The sequence below is a fragment of the Indicator indicator genome, chromosome 7 (genome assembly GCF_027791375.1).
Source record: "Indicator indicator isolate 239-I01 chromosome 7, UM_Iind_1.1, whole genome shotgun sequence".
Taxonomy (NCBI): Eukaryota; Metazoa; Chordata; class Aves; order Piciformes; family Indicatoridae; genus Indicator; species Indicator indicator.
In genome coordinates this window covers 8,245,446-8,260,402 of record NC_072016.1, presented here as the reverse complement: position 1 = coordinate 8,260,402, position 14,957 = coordinate 8,245,446, and the positions used below count along the sequence as shown (strand labels likewise).

The 14,957-nt window shown below is 49.9% G+C and overlaps 1 protein-coding gene across 2 annotated transcripts in view; it reads left to right on the top strand.

Moving 5' to 3' along the window:
* Nucleotides 1-947: 947 nt before the first annotated feature.
* Nucleotides 948-14,957, top strand: part of MXI1 (MAX interactor 1, dimerization protein) — a 56,937-nt gene continuing 42,927 nt past the window's right edge. The window contains exons 1-2 of one of the 2 annotated variants that reach the window (XM_054382667.1): nucleotides 948-1,134; nucleotides 11,765-11,897. In XM_054382667.1, the coding sequence (XP_054238642.1) occupies nucleotides 948-1,134; nucleotides 11,765-11,897 (320 nt within the window). Of the gene's footprint in view, nucleotides 1,135-10,983; nucleotides 11,091-11,764; nucleotides 11,898-14,957 lie in introns of those variants that run through there. The other variant, XM_054382668.1, reaches the window with a different exon arrangement.

Sequence of the window (14,957 nt, the reverse complement as noted above, 5' to 3'; positions counted from 1 at the left end):
CTCGCCTTCCTCCTCCACCTCCTGCTCAGGCTGGGTCAGGCTCTGCGCTCTCTCCCTGTGGCACAGGTGCTCTTTCTCCATTTGCCTGGCTGCAAAACAAGGGTGAAATAAGGATACACCCCAGCCACGGTGTGCCAGCCTTGACCCCAGGTCTGTAGGAATGGACAGGGTCTGGGAGGAGCTGATGCACCCTCTGCCTGCTCTCCATCTTTCATTTGATTTGGAAAGAGGTACTCTATTAATTGCCCACAGAGGGCCTTCTGGGGGGCATTGCTCAAAAAAGGAATTAGTTTGATATTAAACTATGTGTGCGTTGTGCTAAGGGGGTCCATCGGAGGTAGAGGCTGTGCCTGCAGCACTGGCCCCCAAGACTGGGTGTAGCAGAGCACCCAGCCCGCAGGTCACCCTGGATCCCTGAGCAGGGCACAACCTTCAGACAGTGACAGGACGTTATAGGGGGTGACAGGAGACACGGTGGGCCTGGCTACGCCACTGTGTTGGAGCAGCGTTCTCACTGGCATCACCAGATCCATGCCAGCATGCCACCACGGCCAGCGCCACAGCTTCCCTGTTTCCAGGGGGTCGCTGGGGAGGGCGCAAAGCATCCCGGAATGGCTGGGAGGGGGAACACCCACTGGTGCCCCCAGCCCCGGGACAAGCCCGCCCCAGCGCCTCCGGCCGCTTTCCACCCCACAACTCTCCCTCCCCCCCCCCGCCCTGTCCCCGAGAGCCCTGTAGCTGCCGGCGCTCGCACTCCGCAGGCGCGGCCGGGCCGGGCCGCCCCGCCGAGCCGCGGGGGGGGCGGGACGGCGGCGGCCCGTGGAGCGACAGAGCGCCGGGGCGGACGGCAGCGCTAGGACCGCGGCAGCCGCCGGGCTCGCCATCAGACGGACAGACGGACAGGCGCGCACGCAGCGCCGCACAGGCAGGCGGCAACGCGGCGGGGCATGGGGAAGCGCGGCCGGCCGCGGAGGGAACCGCGGGGCGCAGAGGGGGCGGCCGGCGGGGCCCGGTGCCCCCTTGGGGATATCTGCAACACGAGCCCCGCGGCGGGCATGGACACCTTCCTCTACAATGTGCAGGTGCTGCTGGAGGCCGCCAGCTACCTGGAGCGGATCGAGAAGGAGAATAAAAGTAAGTGTGGGCTTGGGGCCGCGCGTGTGCGTGACCAGCGCAAGGAGGGGTGTGGAGGGGAGAAAAAAATAACAACTCAAACTTTTGGCTGGCTGCAGCCGCCGGGAGCACAGTGACAAAGGGCGCCAGGGCCGGCTTGCACTCCCCCGCAGCGGAGACACGCGTAGGACCCCCTCTTCCCTTCCCCACGACTGAGAGGCCGGGACCGGGGCAAAGTTTGCGATGGAGAGCGGAGCGGAATGACGCGGGGGCAGCACAGACATCCCCGCTTCTCAGGGCTCGGCGGGTGGTGGATCGGGCCTCGGAAGCGTCCGGAGCGCCCCGCGGGGAGCCAGAGCCGGTGGCGGAGCCGGAGCGGCGAGGGAGGAGGCAGTGACACGTCCCCGCTCCCCGCGCCGGGGCATGGGCAGAGTCACGTAGGCAAGCGGCAGCGCTCGCCAGGTAGCCGTCAGGGAGGAGAGGGTATGGCTGGGTAAGGCGAGCGCCCGGTGCGGGGCGGCGGCCACCCGCACCGCCGGCTTCCCGTTCCGCGGGCGCGGAGGGTGCGCGTAGCCTGCGCCTTTCCCCCGCGGAGCAATCTCTCGAGTGAGGCGCGGGCTGCGAGGGACAGCGGCAGTGTTGGGAACGGGCGCGCTGGGAACAAAGGGGCCGGCGAGTCCCCCGCGGCGGTGCGCGCCCGCGGAGCCCCCCGCGCCGAGCGGACACTCACGGCCCCGCGGCGCTGCCCCCGCCAGCGCCCCGCCTCCGCGGCCACATGGTTCGCACATGGAAGCAGAGCGCCGCGTTGATTGGAGACTGCTGCCCGAGGGGCGGAGCCGAGCGGCATTCTCCGCCAATGCGCGGCGTCGGGGTCCCCCGTGTGACGTCACGCGTTGCCGAGCGGGGCGCGGAGCGGACGCGGAGCGGAGCGATTGCGGGGGGGGAACCGCTCTTCCCCCGGGGAGGGGTCACATACAAACGTCGCTCTACTCGCCTACCGCCGCGTTGCCGTTGTTTACCTCGGATTCCCCTGTTATTTTTTCTTTGAGTCTATGTTTTGATTTTTTTATTATTGTTTTTTTCTTCTTCCTTTATTTCCCGCTTCCCTCCCCAGTTTTCTTTTTCCCCTGTTTTCCTCCTCTTCACGGAGCGTGTGTTACGTTTCGTTTTCCATTTAACTTTACAAAGGGATGAGCCAGTCCTTAACGGCGCGTCTCCGTCACCCTGTCCGCGCCGCCCGTCCCTATGGCCGCTGTAGGTCCCGCGCAGGTGACGCTGTAGGATGCCCTTGTTCTGCAGGAACAGCTGCGTACACGCAGGCTTCCAGGGAAGGGAGTCCCGCTGCGGAGAAGCTGCTCTGCCGCTCAAGCCGCTGTGGCGATGGGCCGAGAGCCCTTGTTGTCCGCTCGCCCTGAACAGATCCCAGCTGCCTTTCTGTTTTTCGGAAGTTGAATTCATGCAGGAGCAGGGTGGGTTGTTTTTCTCTCACCTGCTAATTGTTTCGTAATGAATCTGCAAAGCTGTGCGTCTGAGCTGAGCAGCACCGCGGCCGGCGGCTGCGAGCAGGAGAATGACAGGAGCACCCAGCAAAAAAACGGGTTTGAGTGTAAAAGCAGCATGACCGCTGGCTTGGTTTGTTTTGTTCTTTATTTCCCCCCCCTTTTTTTTTTTCTTTCGGAGCTCTCCTGGAAGGGAAACCATCAAAATTGTGTGGGTTTTAGGGGGGGAATAGAATTTTTCTTGCCATTGGAATGGATGGTATCTAATCTTTCATATGTTCCACTTAAAAATTCATCATTTTGTGCATTTTCTTTGTTGAAACTGGAAAATAATCAGAACAGCAAGATACAGGATTTTTTTTATTGCTGAATTTCAAAAGGAGGTGTTTGCATCCAGGCAGCTCCATTCCTGAATGCTTGTTTTCACTAAAGCTATGCAGTAACAATCATCATGGTCATAATACTGAAAATCCTCACATATATTAGGCAATTCTGCAAAACCTTTCAATATTTTAGTGGAATCAGGACATTCTAGGTTGGAAAGTCCCATTTAACCAAAGGCTTAACTATTGGACGTGCTGTTCAGAACGTGACCATCATAAACCAGGCAGCTTTTATGAGTTGCTCCCAAACAAAGAAAAATGCTGCTTAGATTGGAGAACAATCTCCAAGCATTATGGGCCCTATCTAGGCTGAGGAAAGCTCTGTCCTAACGTATATACATAGTCTCACTGGGAAGATGCTTGCACGTGGAGCTCAGGTTATTGCACCAAGAGGATACAATGCCCTTTCACGTGCCAGCGCAGGAGTGGTTGCTCAGTGCACCCTGTGCTGGCTGCCTGGCAGAGATGTTGGTAATGGTTGGTCACTTCTCGTTACGTCGGACCTGGCAATTAGCAGTAACAGAGGAGACCAGCTCAAAAAAGTTTGGTGGTGGAGAAGGCATCCAGAGTTGGTCATGGGGAGGCTTGGTGCTTGCCTGCTTCCTGCAGGATGCCCAGGTCATTTGACCGCGGTGTCACGCAGGGCTGTAACGAGCTGTTTTGGTGTTACTCCCATCAGGAGGGTGGCTGAGTCACAGCCCTGTTGTGCAGGGTGTTGTACGTGCTGGGGAATGACAGTGCCCTGCCCCAAGGAAATGCAGTCTTAAAAAAACAGAGGTGACAGGTGCATGTTTGTCTCCTCCTGGCCAGGACAGGGAACGGGAACAGGGCTGGGTGAAGCAGGGAACAAGTGCCAGGATGCTGGCTGGGATCAGAATCATAGCTGTGTGGGAGCTGAAGGGATTTGGAGCCAAAGGCAGGAATTTTAAGGAAGGGCTATTATTGTTGGGTGAGCTCAAATGGTTTTCTCAGTAGTTTATGCAGTTTCTGGTAAACCACACTCAGTGTCTGCATTTGTTCTTCCAAGTCTTTCATGGCTGTACCAGGTTATTCGTCTTTTTAACACTGTCCCAAGCAAGAGTGGATGCTGTTTGGTAGAGGGGCCCCCTGAGAGGCAGAGGCAACCCTGGCTCTTGGGTATCAAAACTCTCAGATACCCCAGAGTGTGACTATCACACCTTTAGGTAATAGAGGAGGAGCCACAAGGCCCTTTTCAGCCCCCATTGCACTCCAGTTTGCCACCTCCCCTGCAGGTCAGTGGTGTGATGTGGGCTGTGGAGCTTTCTGTGTCTAGGGCAGGACTTGCATTTAAGGCAGGAATTTCCTACCTGCTTGGTGCCCAGGGAGAAATAAGGAGGTGATTTTTTTACATTTCTAGGTCCTGCATCCCTTCGTTGTGGTCAAGAATAGTAGCACGGTTTGACTGGATGGTGTAGGAGCAGAACTGCAGGGCTGAGAGCCATGGAGCAGAGCAGGATATACCATCAGGGCTATGGCTGGGGGAGAGTACGCTCAGGAAAGGGCACTTAGAGCACCAGCACTGAAACCACCTTGGTAATACTCACTCACCTGTACAAAAAAAAAAAAGAATAAAAATTTCCTATATTACCATATGGTGAATGAGGGAGGCTAGAGTCTTGTTATCAGGCTGCTTGGGTAAACTAGAGTATTTGGGCTACCGAAATATAACAGAATTATTTTTTTCAGTTGAGCCTCTAAAAGGAATAACAGTGCTGCCTGCCTGCTGCAGTTCTCATGGTGAGACTGCAAAACCCAATCCCAACATACCTTGCTAACTGGCAAGTACAGGTTTCCAAATGACCTGTTTCTAGAAATTTAAGCTTGGTATCTAAGGAATAGAAACATCACGTGGAAAAAAATTACAGTGGCTGTTTTCAGAAATGAAAGTTGTGCTGAGGGCAGATCCATTGCTGCATCTGTAACCTCTGCAAATGCCACTTCACGAATAAGCATGGCTGGAAATCTACCAGCTGAAACGCTGGCGTTTGGAAGATGTTTTCAGAGAGACCTGGAGTAAACTCAGCTGAGACTTAGTGTGTGCCAAGCATGCTCTTTGTGTGTATGAACTCATGCTTTTGTCAGTAGGAGTAGTGTAAACACATGATGAATTCTTAGGATATGAGGACTTATCTGTAATAGACATGGTATGTAATATATACTGATCTATCTACAGATACAGACCTCTGTTGCCATATCCTCTTCTAAAAGTATGAAGGCCAGCCAGCCAGTGCAACAGCAGTGTCCTTATTCACAGGTCTAGTAGAGGTGTGTGGGAATGGGACAATGGACTGTGGCCCCTCACAGAAGATAATTAATCTTGCTTCAAGAGCTGGCTGTTTGTTGACCTTCTAACCAGGATGACCTTAGATTTGTCCTTTGCACCTGAATAATCCTCTCTCTTAAGTCAGGAGAAGAAAACTGAGCCTTGAGGGTGAGTCAACAGTATCTTCATCATGTGGCTCCCTTCCATTGTTCATGTGCTGTTTGGGTCTTTTTTTTTTTTTTTTTTTTTTGACAAACCAAAGTAAAGAAGTATCAGAAACCTATAATTAGTGGAAGGCAGAAGGAGTCAAAACTACCTTCAGTCTGTGTGTAGAGCTCCCACTGAATCAATGAAATCTGAAGATGTGGCTCAAGGTCAGTATTGATGGTCTTGGATCTTATAGTGATATGATATGCGAAGCAGAACTGGGCTCCTTTATTTATATATATTTTCATCCAGCTCACAATAAACCCTTTTCATTCCTCTTGGTTTGTGACCTGGCCACATTGATTCATGTGTTCGCCACTTCCAGGTTGGGTTATTTTGACTCATGGTCTTTGGGCCTCAGCATAAAATTCAGAAGGAAGCCACAGCAGGAGAAATGATAGGGCAAAGGTAAAACCATGGGACTGTGCCAGAAGCACTGCTGAGAACTGATCACATCCTTTGTCAGCAGAGCATCCTGAGAGCTGGTGGAGAAGCACCTTGGCTGGAGAATCCTCCCTTCTTCCTATTTAACTGAAGGACCTCATGCTGTATATGATGAATTTTTTTCTCGTGGGAGGTGCTTTTACTTATTTTGCAGCTGGGTCAGTGAAGTGACTTGAACAGAGTCACAGAATAAATCACTGACTCTGAATAAACTGGGGCACAGCACAGGTCTGAAAACAGAGCAACACCTCTCCCAGAGGAAAGGAGCAAGCAGCCCAAAGAGATGGAGCACCTGTGGCTTTTGTCTTCCTGATTGGTAGAGCTTCATCTTTAGATCAGTGAGGTGTATGGCATGCACTTTATTCCTGTTCAGACTCTTGGATATCCAGGTGGTTTGGCTCTGAGATTTGTCTATCCTCACCAATGGATGGGTTCCAAGCACCAGTGGGAGTGCTGAAAGGGATTATCTGATGCCTTGTGAAAGAATGAGGCTCCTGGATGAGAAATGAGGCCACATTCTACAGGCAATGTGGGTCCCTTGATGAAGGTACTGCAGACATTGGAAGGGTGTTGAGTAGGCAGGACTTGGGATGTTCTCCAGCCCACTGCTACAAGTCCTCCAATGCTGAGCTGTTACAGTCATGAGTACAAGAATAGAGACCTGGTTCTTACAGCATGTGCTGGTAGGTGAGATATTCAGGTATGCCAGAGCTGTTGTTCCCCTAGGTAGAAAACCAGAGGAGTTATATGGATCTGCCCTCTCCAGAAATTTGGGAAATCAGTAAATTTTATCACTCATATGAGAGCATCAGTGAATGATTCCTGCTGGGGATCTCTATTCATGCCTTGATTGAAGGAGTGTTAGGTTTCAAGGCTTTAAAAGCAGTATTAAGAATTTGCAGCGTTTGTGTGAAGGCAGGCAAAGGAAGCTCTTGCAACTGTTGCCATCTTTATGTTCCTCCTGGAGGCTGCAAAGAGTTGAGGATAGGAGGAGTTTAGAAAAAGCCAAAGACGGGATGGAAAATTAGGCAGTTTAACCAAAAGGATTGCCCTTATGGACGATAACTTAGATGTTGCAAAGCATTGTGTTATTTCTGAGCCGTGTGTTCAAAGCAGAGGGTTGGGTGTCTCGATTTGTGAGCTGTGTTCCTGTTCCACCTCTGGCCTAGGGTGTGTCTTCATGTGAGTGATTATGCAGCTTACACCTCAGTTTCCCTTCCTGCAAAGTGGGAAGAGCTAAAGTCGTAGGCTTCAGAAGCTTAAAACATTGCTTTCTGGAAAGCTCTTTGAAGATTTCCCAGATGGAAGATGCAAGTGATGTTGATGTTGGTAAAAAACAGACCACATCTGTTCTACTTGATTAAAACAGTACAGTAGCATTTCAGATGTAAATATTAATTGATTTCTGCACTGCAGATTTCTTCTTGGATATTTAAATTGTTGCTAAGGAGGAGGGAAAGGCTATCAGGGAGATTAACAAATCCATTATTAAGGCTGGAAATGGAGGGCTGCCGAAGTGCCATTTAATAAAATGTAAAAAGCCCCTTTCTAAAGGGCGAAGCAGCAGAACACACAATGAAAGTGAATCACAGCTGCCAGAAGGGATGCCAAGCAGCAAGCACTTATAATCAGAAAACTGTACTTACAGATCATTCGAAGCCACTAAATTAAATGATCTCATTCTCCCCTAGAATACTCTTCCCTTAGCCCTTCCCCAGTGTTGCCTGTGGATTACTCAAACCACATTTAAAATTGACTTTGGGGGGGATTTTTGGTCAGTTGAATAGCATTGGGCCTCTTGCTGCCATTCACTTTCCACCCACTTTTGTTTCTGTCACATACAACTCTGGCATTTTGCAGACACAACCACTTGGGATGGCAATGGAAAGATTTTGCAGATGTGCTGTGGCTCCGCAGTTGGCTTGCCTGACTCTTCAGGGCTCCTTCCTTGGGAAGATGTCCCACCGTTTATTCTCAAATTTGTCTGTTTCACACAGAATTTTTTTTCCTCATTGTGCGTTGTTTACTTCAAAAACAAAGAGTTGGAAGCTGAGCTGATGTGTAAATGGAAGAGCTGATCCTACATCATTTCATACACAACTGACCCTGCTGCTACTTCATTCCAGCGCTGATTTAATTTACCATGTGTATCAGTGTCCTCCTCCTTTTATACTCTCCTATTTTGTATCTTGAACTAGCTTCAGGAGGCCGACTCTTTGATAGAATCCTAAACTACTCCTTCATTTTCCAACTGTGGCTTTCATCATTTAATCCCTAAAGTGGCATACATATCTCCATATGTGCCACCAAAAAAAAACCAGTGGTGGTGGATGCTGACAAAACCTGTCTTGCAGGGATTTGGGGGATTCACCATGGGTGTTTTGGGGGGTTATGGTGTGGTGTGTGTGTTAATGTTTAGTATTGGTGATCCTGAGAGGCAAATGGCTCCGTGGTTTTGGAAGCAAGTAGAGGCAGCACAGATAGAGCCCAGAAACGCTCTCGCGTTAACTCTGCTGTCAGGGAGCAGTGTGTGCACCTGTGTCTTTTTTCCTTTGTGAGCAGTCCAAGATCATGTAAGTACTGCCTGAGACTGCTCAGACACCAAACGTTCCATGTGCTTTTAACAATCTGCTCTATCAGCAGTTTCCAGTGTAGAAAAAAAGAGGTCAGGAGAGAGAATATTTCCTTCCCTGAGTTCTCCCACATGCAAAAGCCAGTTTTTACAAGTGCTGTGCTCTGTTTCAGTGTAGGTGCTTGAATGGAGGCTGTCCTGCCTGAGCAAGGACTGGGGCTTACATTTCCACAGGGCAGAAGGAGGGAAGTGTGTCCTCGAAGGTGTCCTAGCTGCCTTTATTCCTCAACTATCCCATCTAAGAGAAACAAAACAAATCAACCCTTTGAGACTCAGAAGTGAAAAGGGCTGTGTAAGAACTGAATAGTGGTATTATTTTTACCTCTGTCAGCTGCAAGCCTGCAGTTTTCTGAGGAAACCTCGGAAATGGTGAATCAGCAAAATGTGTTTAAATAAAAGTTAGCTACCCTGAATCCCCTTTTTACAGGTCTTCTCGAGTGCTACCAACTCTTACACTTTTCATCACGAATCTCTTGCTATTTTGTGCTTTGCTTGAAGCTCTTGCCAGCAGACACAAGCCATTGAGAATCCCAGCTTTTATGTTTTTTTAGTTTTTTTAAAGGTACATTTCCAGCTTTCCTTTTGATGGATGAATGCTTGCAAATGGAACCAGTCACAGCTTAAAGGTTGAGATCCATGGAACACAACCCCAGTTTGAACTATGAAAAAAAAAAATCATTGGAGATGATCAGTGCCGATTTGAGATTCGGATTTTTACTCCAGATGTTCTGATTCTGGTTTTTAATGTTGTTCTATTGTTCCCTCTATGAGCATAGATCAAATATTTTAGAGACTGGTATCATACTACTAAATGCTAACTATTTTTTAAGCTCCATTCTAGAAGACTTTAAACTAGTTGGCAGAATTCAGATTCGCAGAAGGGATTATAAATGTTGGTACATGTATGAAGTCAGGATATAAATATGTTATCGAGATGCTGAGAAGAGCAGAGATGGGACTGAAAAGGTGTAGGTGTGACAGTATTTATTAAAATGTGGAGGTGGTCATCATTTTTACGTGCTTACCTGCTGCTTCAAACATACATAGTGAGATTGCTCTCTGTGACACCTTTTGCATATGATCTTAAAAGGTTGTGTTCCCCTTAAAAAATGGGTCTTACATCTCTGTCTCCCATCAAAAACACTGTATCAGCCACTCTGGGTGTGACTTCCCAAAGCCTGGCAACTTGTCTTCAGTTACGTATCTACAGGTGAGATGTGGGGAGCTCCCACCCTGTGGCAGCATCTTTGTCTTATGTAGCCTTTCTCTGCTTTATCGTTGCCACAGTCCTGACGCTTCTACATGTGGAAAGCCCTGGCGTTTACAAGGAGGGGGATGAAGTGCCTGTACGTTCTTCCTAGGTGATGCCTTGTCTTGCCCCTAGCGTGTTGCTGGAGCATGGAGCTCTGTCGTGCAGACCCTAACTAAACCGGAAATTTAAAAAGTAATAATTAAAAACTTTGACAACCACCGTGTGGCAGGGGCTGCTGTCCGTGGGTGGTTGCCTCAGCATGCAGTAGTGGTAGTCAAGGTGAAAGCCATCACCCCACCACTGACAGCTGGGCATACGGACTGTGAGCGCTGCTGGGCTTCTGCTGTGGCCAAGAGAGGAAGGATAGAGCAACCCACTCTCACCTCAGGGCCGAAGCGGGCACGGAGTCGTCATCTCAGGGCCTGTGTTGGCACGCAGCCATCTCCTCAGGGCCTGGCCGCCGAGACCTCGGAGCCCGTGTGGGCACGGAGCTGTCACCTCAGGCGTGAGGGAAAACAGCCGTTGGCGCGGGGGGGGTAGTTCCCACGCGTGGGTCTCGGCGCTGGCCATCGCCAGCCCCGTCCCGCGGCGCCGGGTTAGCGGGGGAACTACATTTCCCAATCAGCCCGGCGGCCCGGCCCGCCCCGCCCCTGCTCCCGTGAGCGCCGGGCGGAGGTAAACAAAGTGGTGCGAGGCGGCGGGGGCGGTGGGTGCGCGGGGCGGGGCGGCCGCGGGGGCTGGTCCCGCCGCGGGGCTGAGGCGCCGGTCCGGGAGGGGGTGAGCCCGGGCAGGGCCCGAAGCGGGGGTAAATCCAGGCCGGGACCGGCGCGGGGGGGGCTGCGCGGCGAGCCGGGCCGGCGTGGGGATTGCGAGTGGGGGCGAGTGGGGACCGGTCTGGGTCAGGAGCAGCAACAGCACTGGCCGCGTTGCCTCTCCCAGAGGGAGGATCCCGGTCCTTCCTCCGGCATTTCCTCGCGTGTTCCCTTCCTACCTCCGTGCGCCCCCTCCTCGTCCTCCCAGGAGAGCCGCCCTCCCCCGGGACGAGAGGGCTGTCGGTGTGAGGAGGCCCGGGGACTAGGGAGAGACGGCGATCCCTCGCTCCTCCCCCCCACTGCCGCCCCCGTTTCCAGCGGGGGAGCTGGGAGCGTGGGGGCGGAGGGGGGCTCGGGGCTGCGGAGTCCCCCGGCTGCCGGCCTGGGGGCCATGGAGCAGGTCCAGATGATCAACATCCAGCGGCTGCTGGAGGCGGCCGAGTATCTGGAGCGAAGGGAGAGAGGTAATGGAGGGAGGAGGGATGCTGGGATAACAGCCCTCCGTGGGGGGAGTGGGGTTTGGGGTCAGAAATCCCCGCGGAGGGGTGAGAGTGACCCTGATGGGCTGGTGGTAAATCCCTCACAGCGAGGGTTTTGATGAGGGACGGGGCTGACAGGTCCTCCTGGAGGTGGTGGCTGAGGTGTAAGGTCTTTGCAGAGGAGGGAAAATCCAATTTCTGGAAGAAAAAGTGAGCATTGGTGTTAAAGTTCCCCACTGGGCAGGAAGGATGGTGGCTCTGGCTTTGCAGAGACCTTGTTGGAACAGTGAAATATGTCTGGCTTGCCTGGTTCAGATAGCTTGGACAAGAGAGAGATGAGGTGAGCTCTAGGCTGTCATATTTTATTTTGATGTTTTCAGGTGTATGAGTGGTGTTGTCCTTCCTCCAAGGTTGGCAGAGCCTTTACACTCCCCTTCCTCTCTTTTCTCCACCTCCCAGTCCACTTCCCTCTGAATACATCATCAGTCCTTTCCCTGAGCTGTTGTGGTTAAGGGCCTCCCCAGCTAGGCTGACGGGTTTGTGGGGGGGCCTGCCTGCTGACTCTAATTTTATTTTATTTATTTTATCTTATCTTTAAATTTTATTTTATTTTTGATGAGCCTTTTTTTTTAACACTCTGCCTGTTGATTCTCATGCAGAGTGTGAACATGGCTATGCCTCGACCTTCCCCTCCGTTCCAAGTCCTGGACTACAAGACCCAAAGCCTACGCGAAGGCTGAGCCGAGCAAGAAAACACAGCGGCAGTGGCAGCACTGCAAGTCTTGCCAACAGGTATGATGTGGGCAGGAAGGTGTGGGGTGCAGGACTGGCTGGCTGGCAGAATGGAGCTGGAGAAGAAAGCTGGAGGCAGAGGACAGGAATTTACCCTGTGGGGAAAATGGGAAGAGTCTGAGCACAGGGTGATGCAGGGCTGGGTCACACAGGTATAGCATCCCTGCTAGATCCATAGCCCTGAGAGGAGGGGAGACGTGGGGGAGCTGTATCTGAAGTGGCACTGCCAGCTGACTTTGTGCCAAGGCTCAGATGCTGCAGAGGGAAGGGGAATAGAGAGATCTGTTCATAGGGTTTAGGGAGGAGGTAGGCAACAGCTATTCCCATTATATACAGCTGATGTCTTTCCAACCTAAAAGTCACTGCTTCCAAGGGATAGTGTGCATGCAGCCTGGGTGCTCTGGGATTGTAATGACAGGCATGATTTGAAGCAAGGAAATGTTGTTTTGAAATGGATCCCCTACAACAAATGGGAAAGAGGGAGATGACTGGCTGCTATGTACAATGTGTTAAAAATTCATTTCCGAAAAATGAAGCTGTCTTTCACTCTGCCTTTCCAGGGCAGTGGGATTTCCCAGCTTTCTGATTGCTTGATAATTGTAGAACTTCATGGTTTTGACACTTCTCTTATTATGCAGTGCCGTATTTCTTGGTTTCCTCAATCTAGAAGAGATGACAGGATTAAGCCTATCGTTTGGTGCTGTGGTAGGATCCCCTCTTGTTCCTGTTCTTTTAGTTTTCTTTTGCTTCCTTCTGTAGAATTGTTCAGATCTTGTTCAGACCTTCTGGGGTAGAGAAATTTTAGAAACAGACTGTAATTTTGAAAAGGTAGTTGCAAGCTTGCTTTTACTGCAATCCATAAAATGGTGGCAGGTGGCTCAGGTGATTAAAGCTTTCTTAAGGCCATTGGGAAATACCTGTAAAGGCCTAGGGGAAAGGTGCCTTTGCAGTGATTCTGCTTTGGCAGCATTTGATAATAAAGGGTGTTCGAAGTGATGTTAGGACACTTTGCTGTGGGAAAGTTTTCTTCATCAGGATCAGTGTATCCTGATCTCTTTGTATGCTGCATATTTACATATGCTTCCCTCCTTCATCCAGCCTCTTCTGATGGCAGTGCAGTTGTAGCTCTTTACTGTTTCCCATGAACCAAAATCCCAAATCCCAGTGACTTTGTGTTGGGAAATGCTTGCAAGTACTGAACCAAGATCTGTATTTTTCCCCTCTAGGTTTCTCACATACTATTTTTCCATCCCACACCTCTTTCTCTCAAAGGTCTTTGTCATGGCAACCTGCCCTTCTCCAGAGGAGAGCTGGAAGCACATCCCCCTCAGGAGCTCCTTAGCACCAAATCCAGCAGCCTGTAGGCTGGAGAGGGATGCAGAATACTCCCCATCCCAGGGACCTGGGCACTCAGCATGCCCTGCCAGCACAGAGCCCCCAGGCACAGCTCTCAGGGGAAACCTTTCTGTGCTGAAATCAGCCCACTAGGCCATTTAGTGTGACAGGCTGAATAGATTGGTATGGGGGAAAAGCCAACAGAGAAGCAGAAAAGACGTTTTCTAGGTTTTGTTTGTTTGTTTGTTTGTTTGTTCTAAACCTTCATTATACAAGGAATACTGAGGCCAAACTGAATCCGTAGAGCACAAATGTTACACAGTGTGTTGCATCTCATGATTGTTTTGGCCTCAGGGAGTGACCAGGGTCAGGTCTACTCCAGGAAGACACCAGAGCAGGTCTTTTGGGGAGCTCAGATCTCACACACAGAGTTGGAAATGGGAGTTTCTTTTAGTACATGTTGTAGCAGCTTGCACTTGCTGTAGGAGATGGCAGGCCTTCCAGATGGCTGCAGTGCCTGGAAGTGACAACTGTGAAGTTCAGGGTGCCTCCAAATGCACTGCAGTGTGTTTTGTGTGATGCTGAGCATAGCATCAGCCTTGTTTAAGGAAGGCTCTGTATCATTCCTTCCTGTTAAAATCAAAGGGACAATTCATTAAGTTCTGTCCAGTGGAGTCTGAATGGACTTTGAATTAAATATCAAGCCTTTCATGGAGGGGCAAACTTATATTTCATGTGAGGACATGAGATTTTTCTTAGATTGCTTTTGTCTCAAAATGTTTAATTAGCATAGAGAAAATACCTATTTAGATCTTACACAGACCTTGTAAAAGTCGCCTGTAAAAGGATCTCTCAAGCAACCTTTGCAAAGCACTGTGTGTTTTTTTTTTTAATTATTATTTATTTATACACTTTTAGAAATTGACGTGTCTGCACTGTTGCTGGTTGTAGTGCAGGATATTTACAGGTCCTCTTTAATTCATAGTTTAAATCCAGATATTTTCCTTCAGCATTTGCAGCCCAGACATGACATCTGTTTCTTCCCAACAGTCTCTGTACTGTCATAGCACAAAACACCCAGAAAGTTCTGAGGAACAAACAGCCCAGCTCTGCATGCCAATGGTGGAGCAAATCTTACAGAACTATGGTGGTCTCCCAGTTCCTGAAAAATAATTGTTTCTTTACCCCAAACAGAAGTGTAGCAGATAAGAGGGAAGAATTGTCTTATTATTTCTGGTTTACATGATGCATTTTTAAAGAGGGACATTTTGTCTCTCCCTTCCTCTGTCTTGGTTGTGCAACTGACAGCATGCAGGTTGCTGCAGAAGGGTTTCCCTTTGCAATCCTTGGGACATTATCTATGCATGTGTAATGTTTTTCATGGGTATTTTAAAGACCTAGTGTTGCATGCTGTGAGTTAAAACCTGAATATATTTAAGAATATGCAGTCTTGCTTTAGTCAGAGATATTTAGGTACTTAACCACCTGGAAAAATATGTGGAGAATCACAGCCATTGTTAACTGGACTTCATAATAAACAAGAGAAAGTTGTTTAAAAAACCCTACCCATTTAGCACATAGTTAAAAGCAAAGGCCAAGCAATTTATTTGGCCAGCTCATATAAATTGTAAATTAATTTTGCTTTTTAAAATTTTTCTCTTGACAAAAGTATCTTCTCATTTTTGGATTGGGGTGAAAAACTAGCAGAGACTTATTGTAATGTCC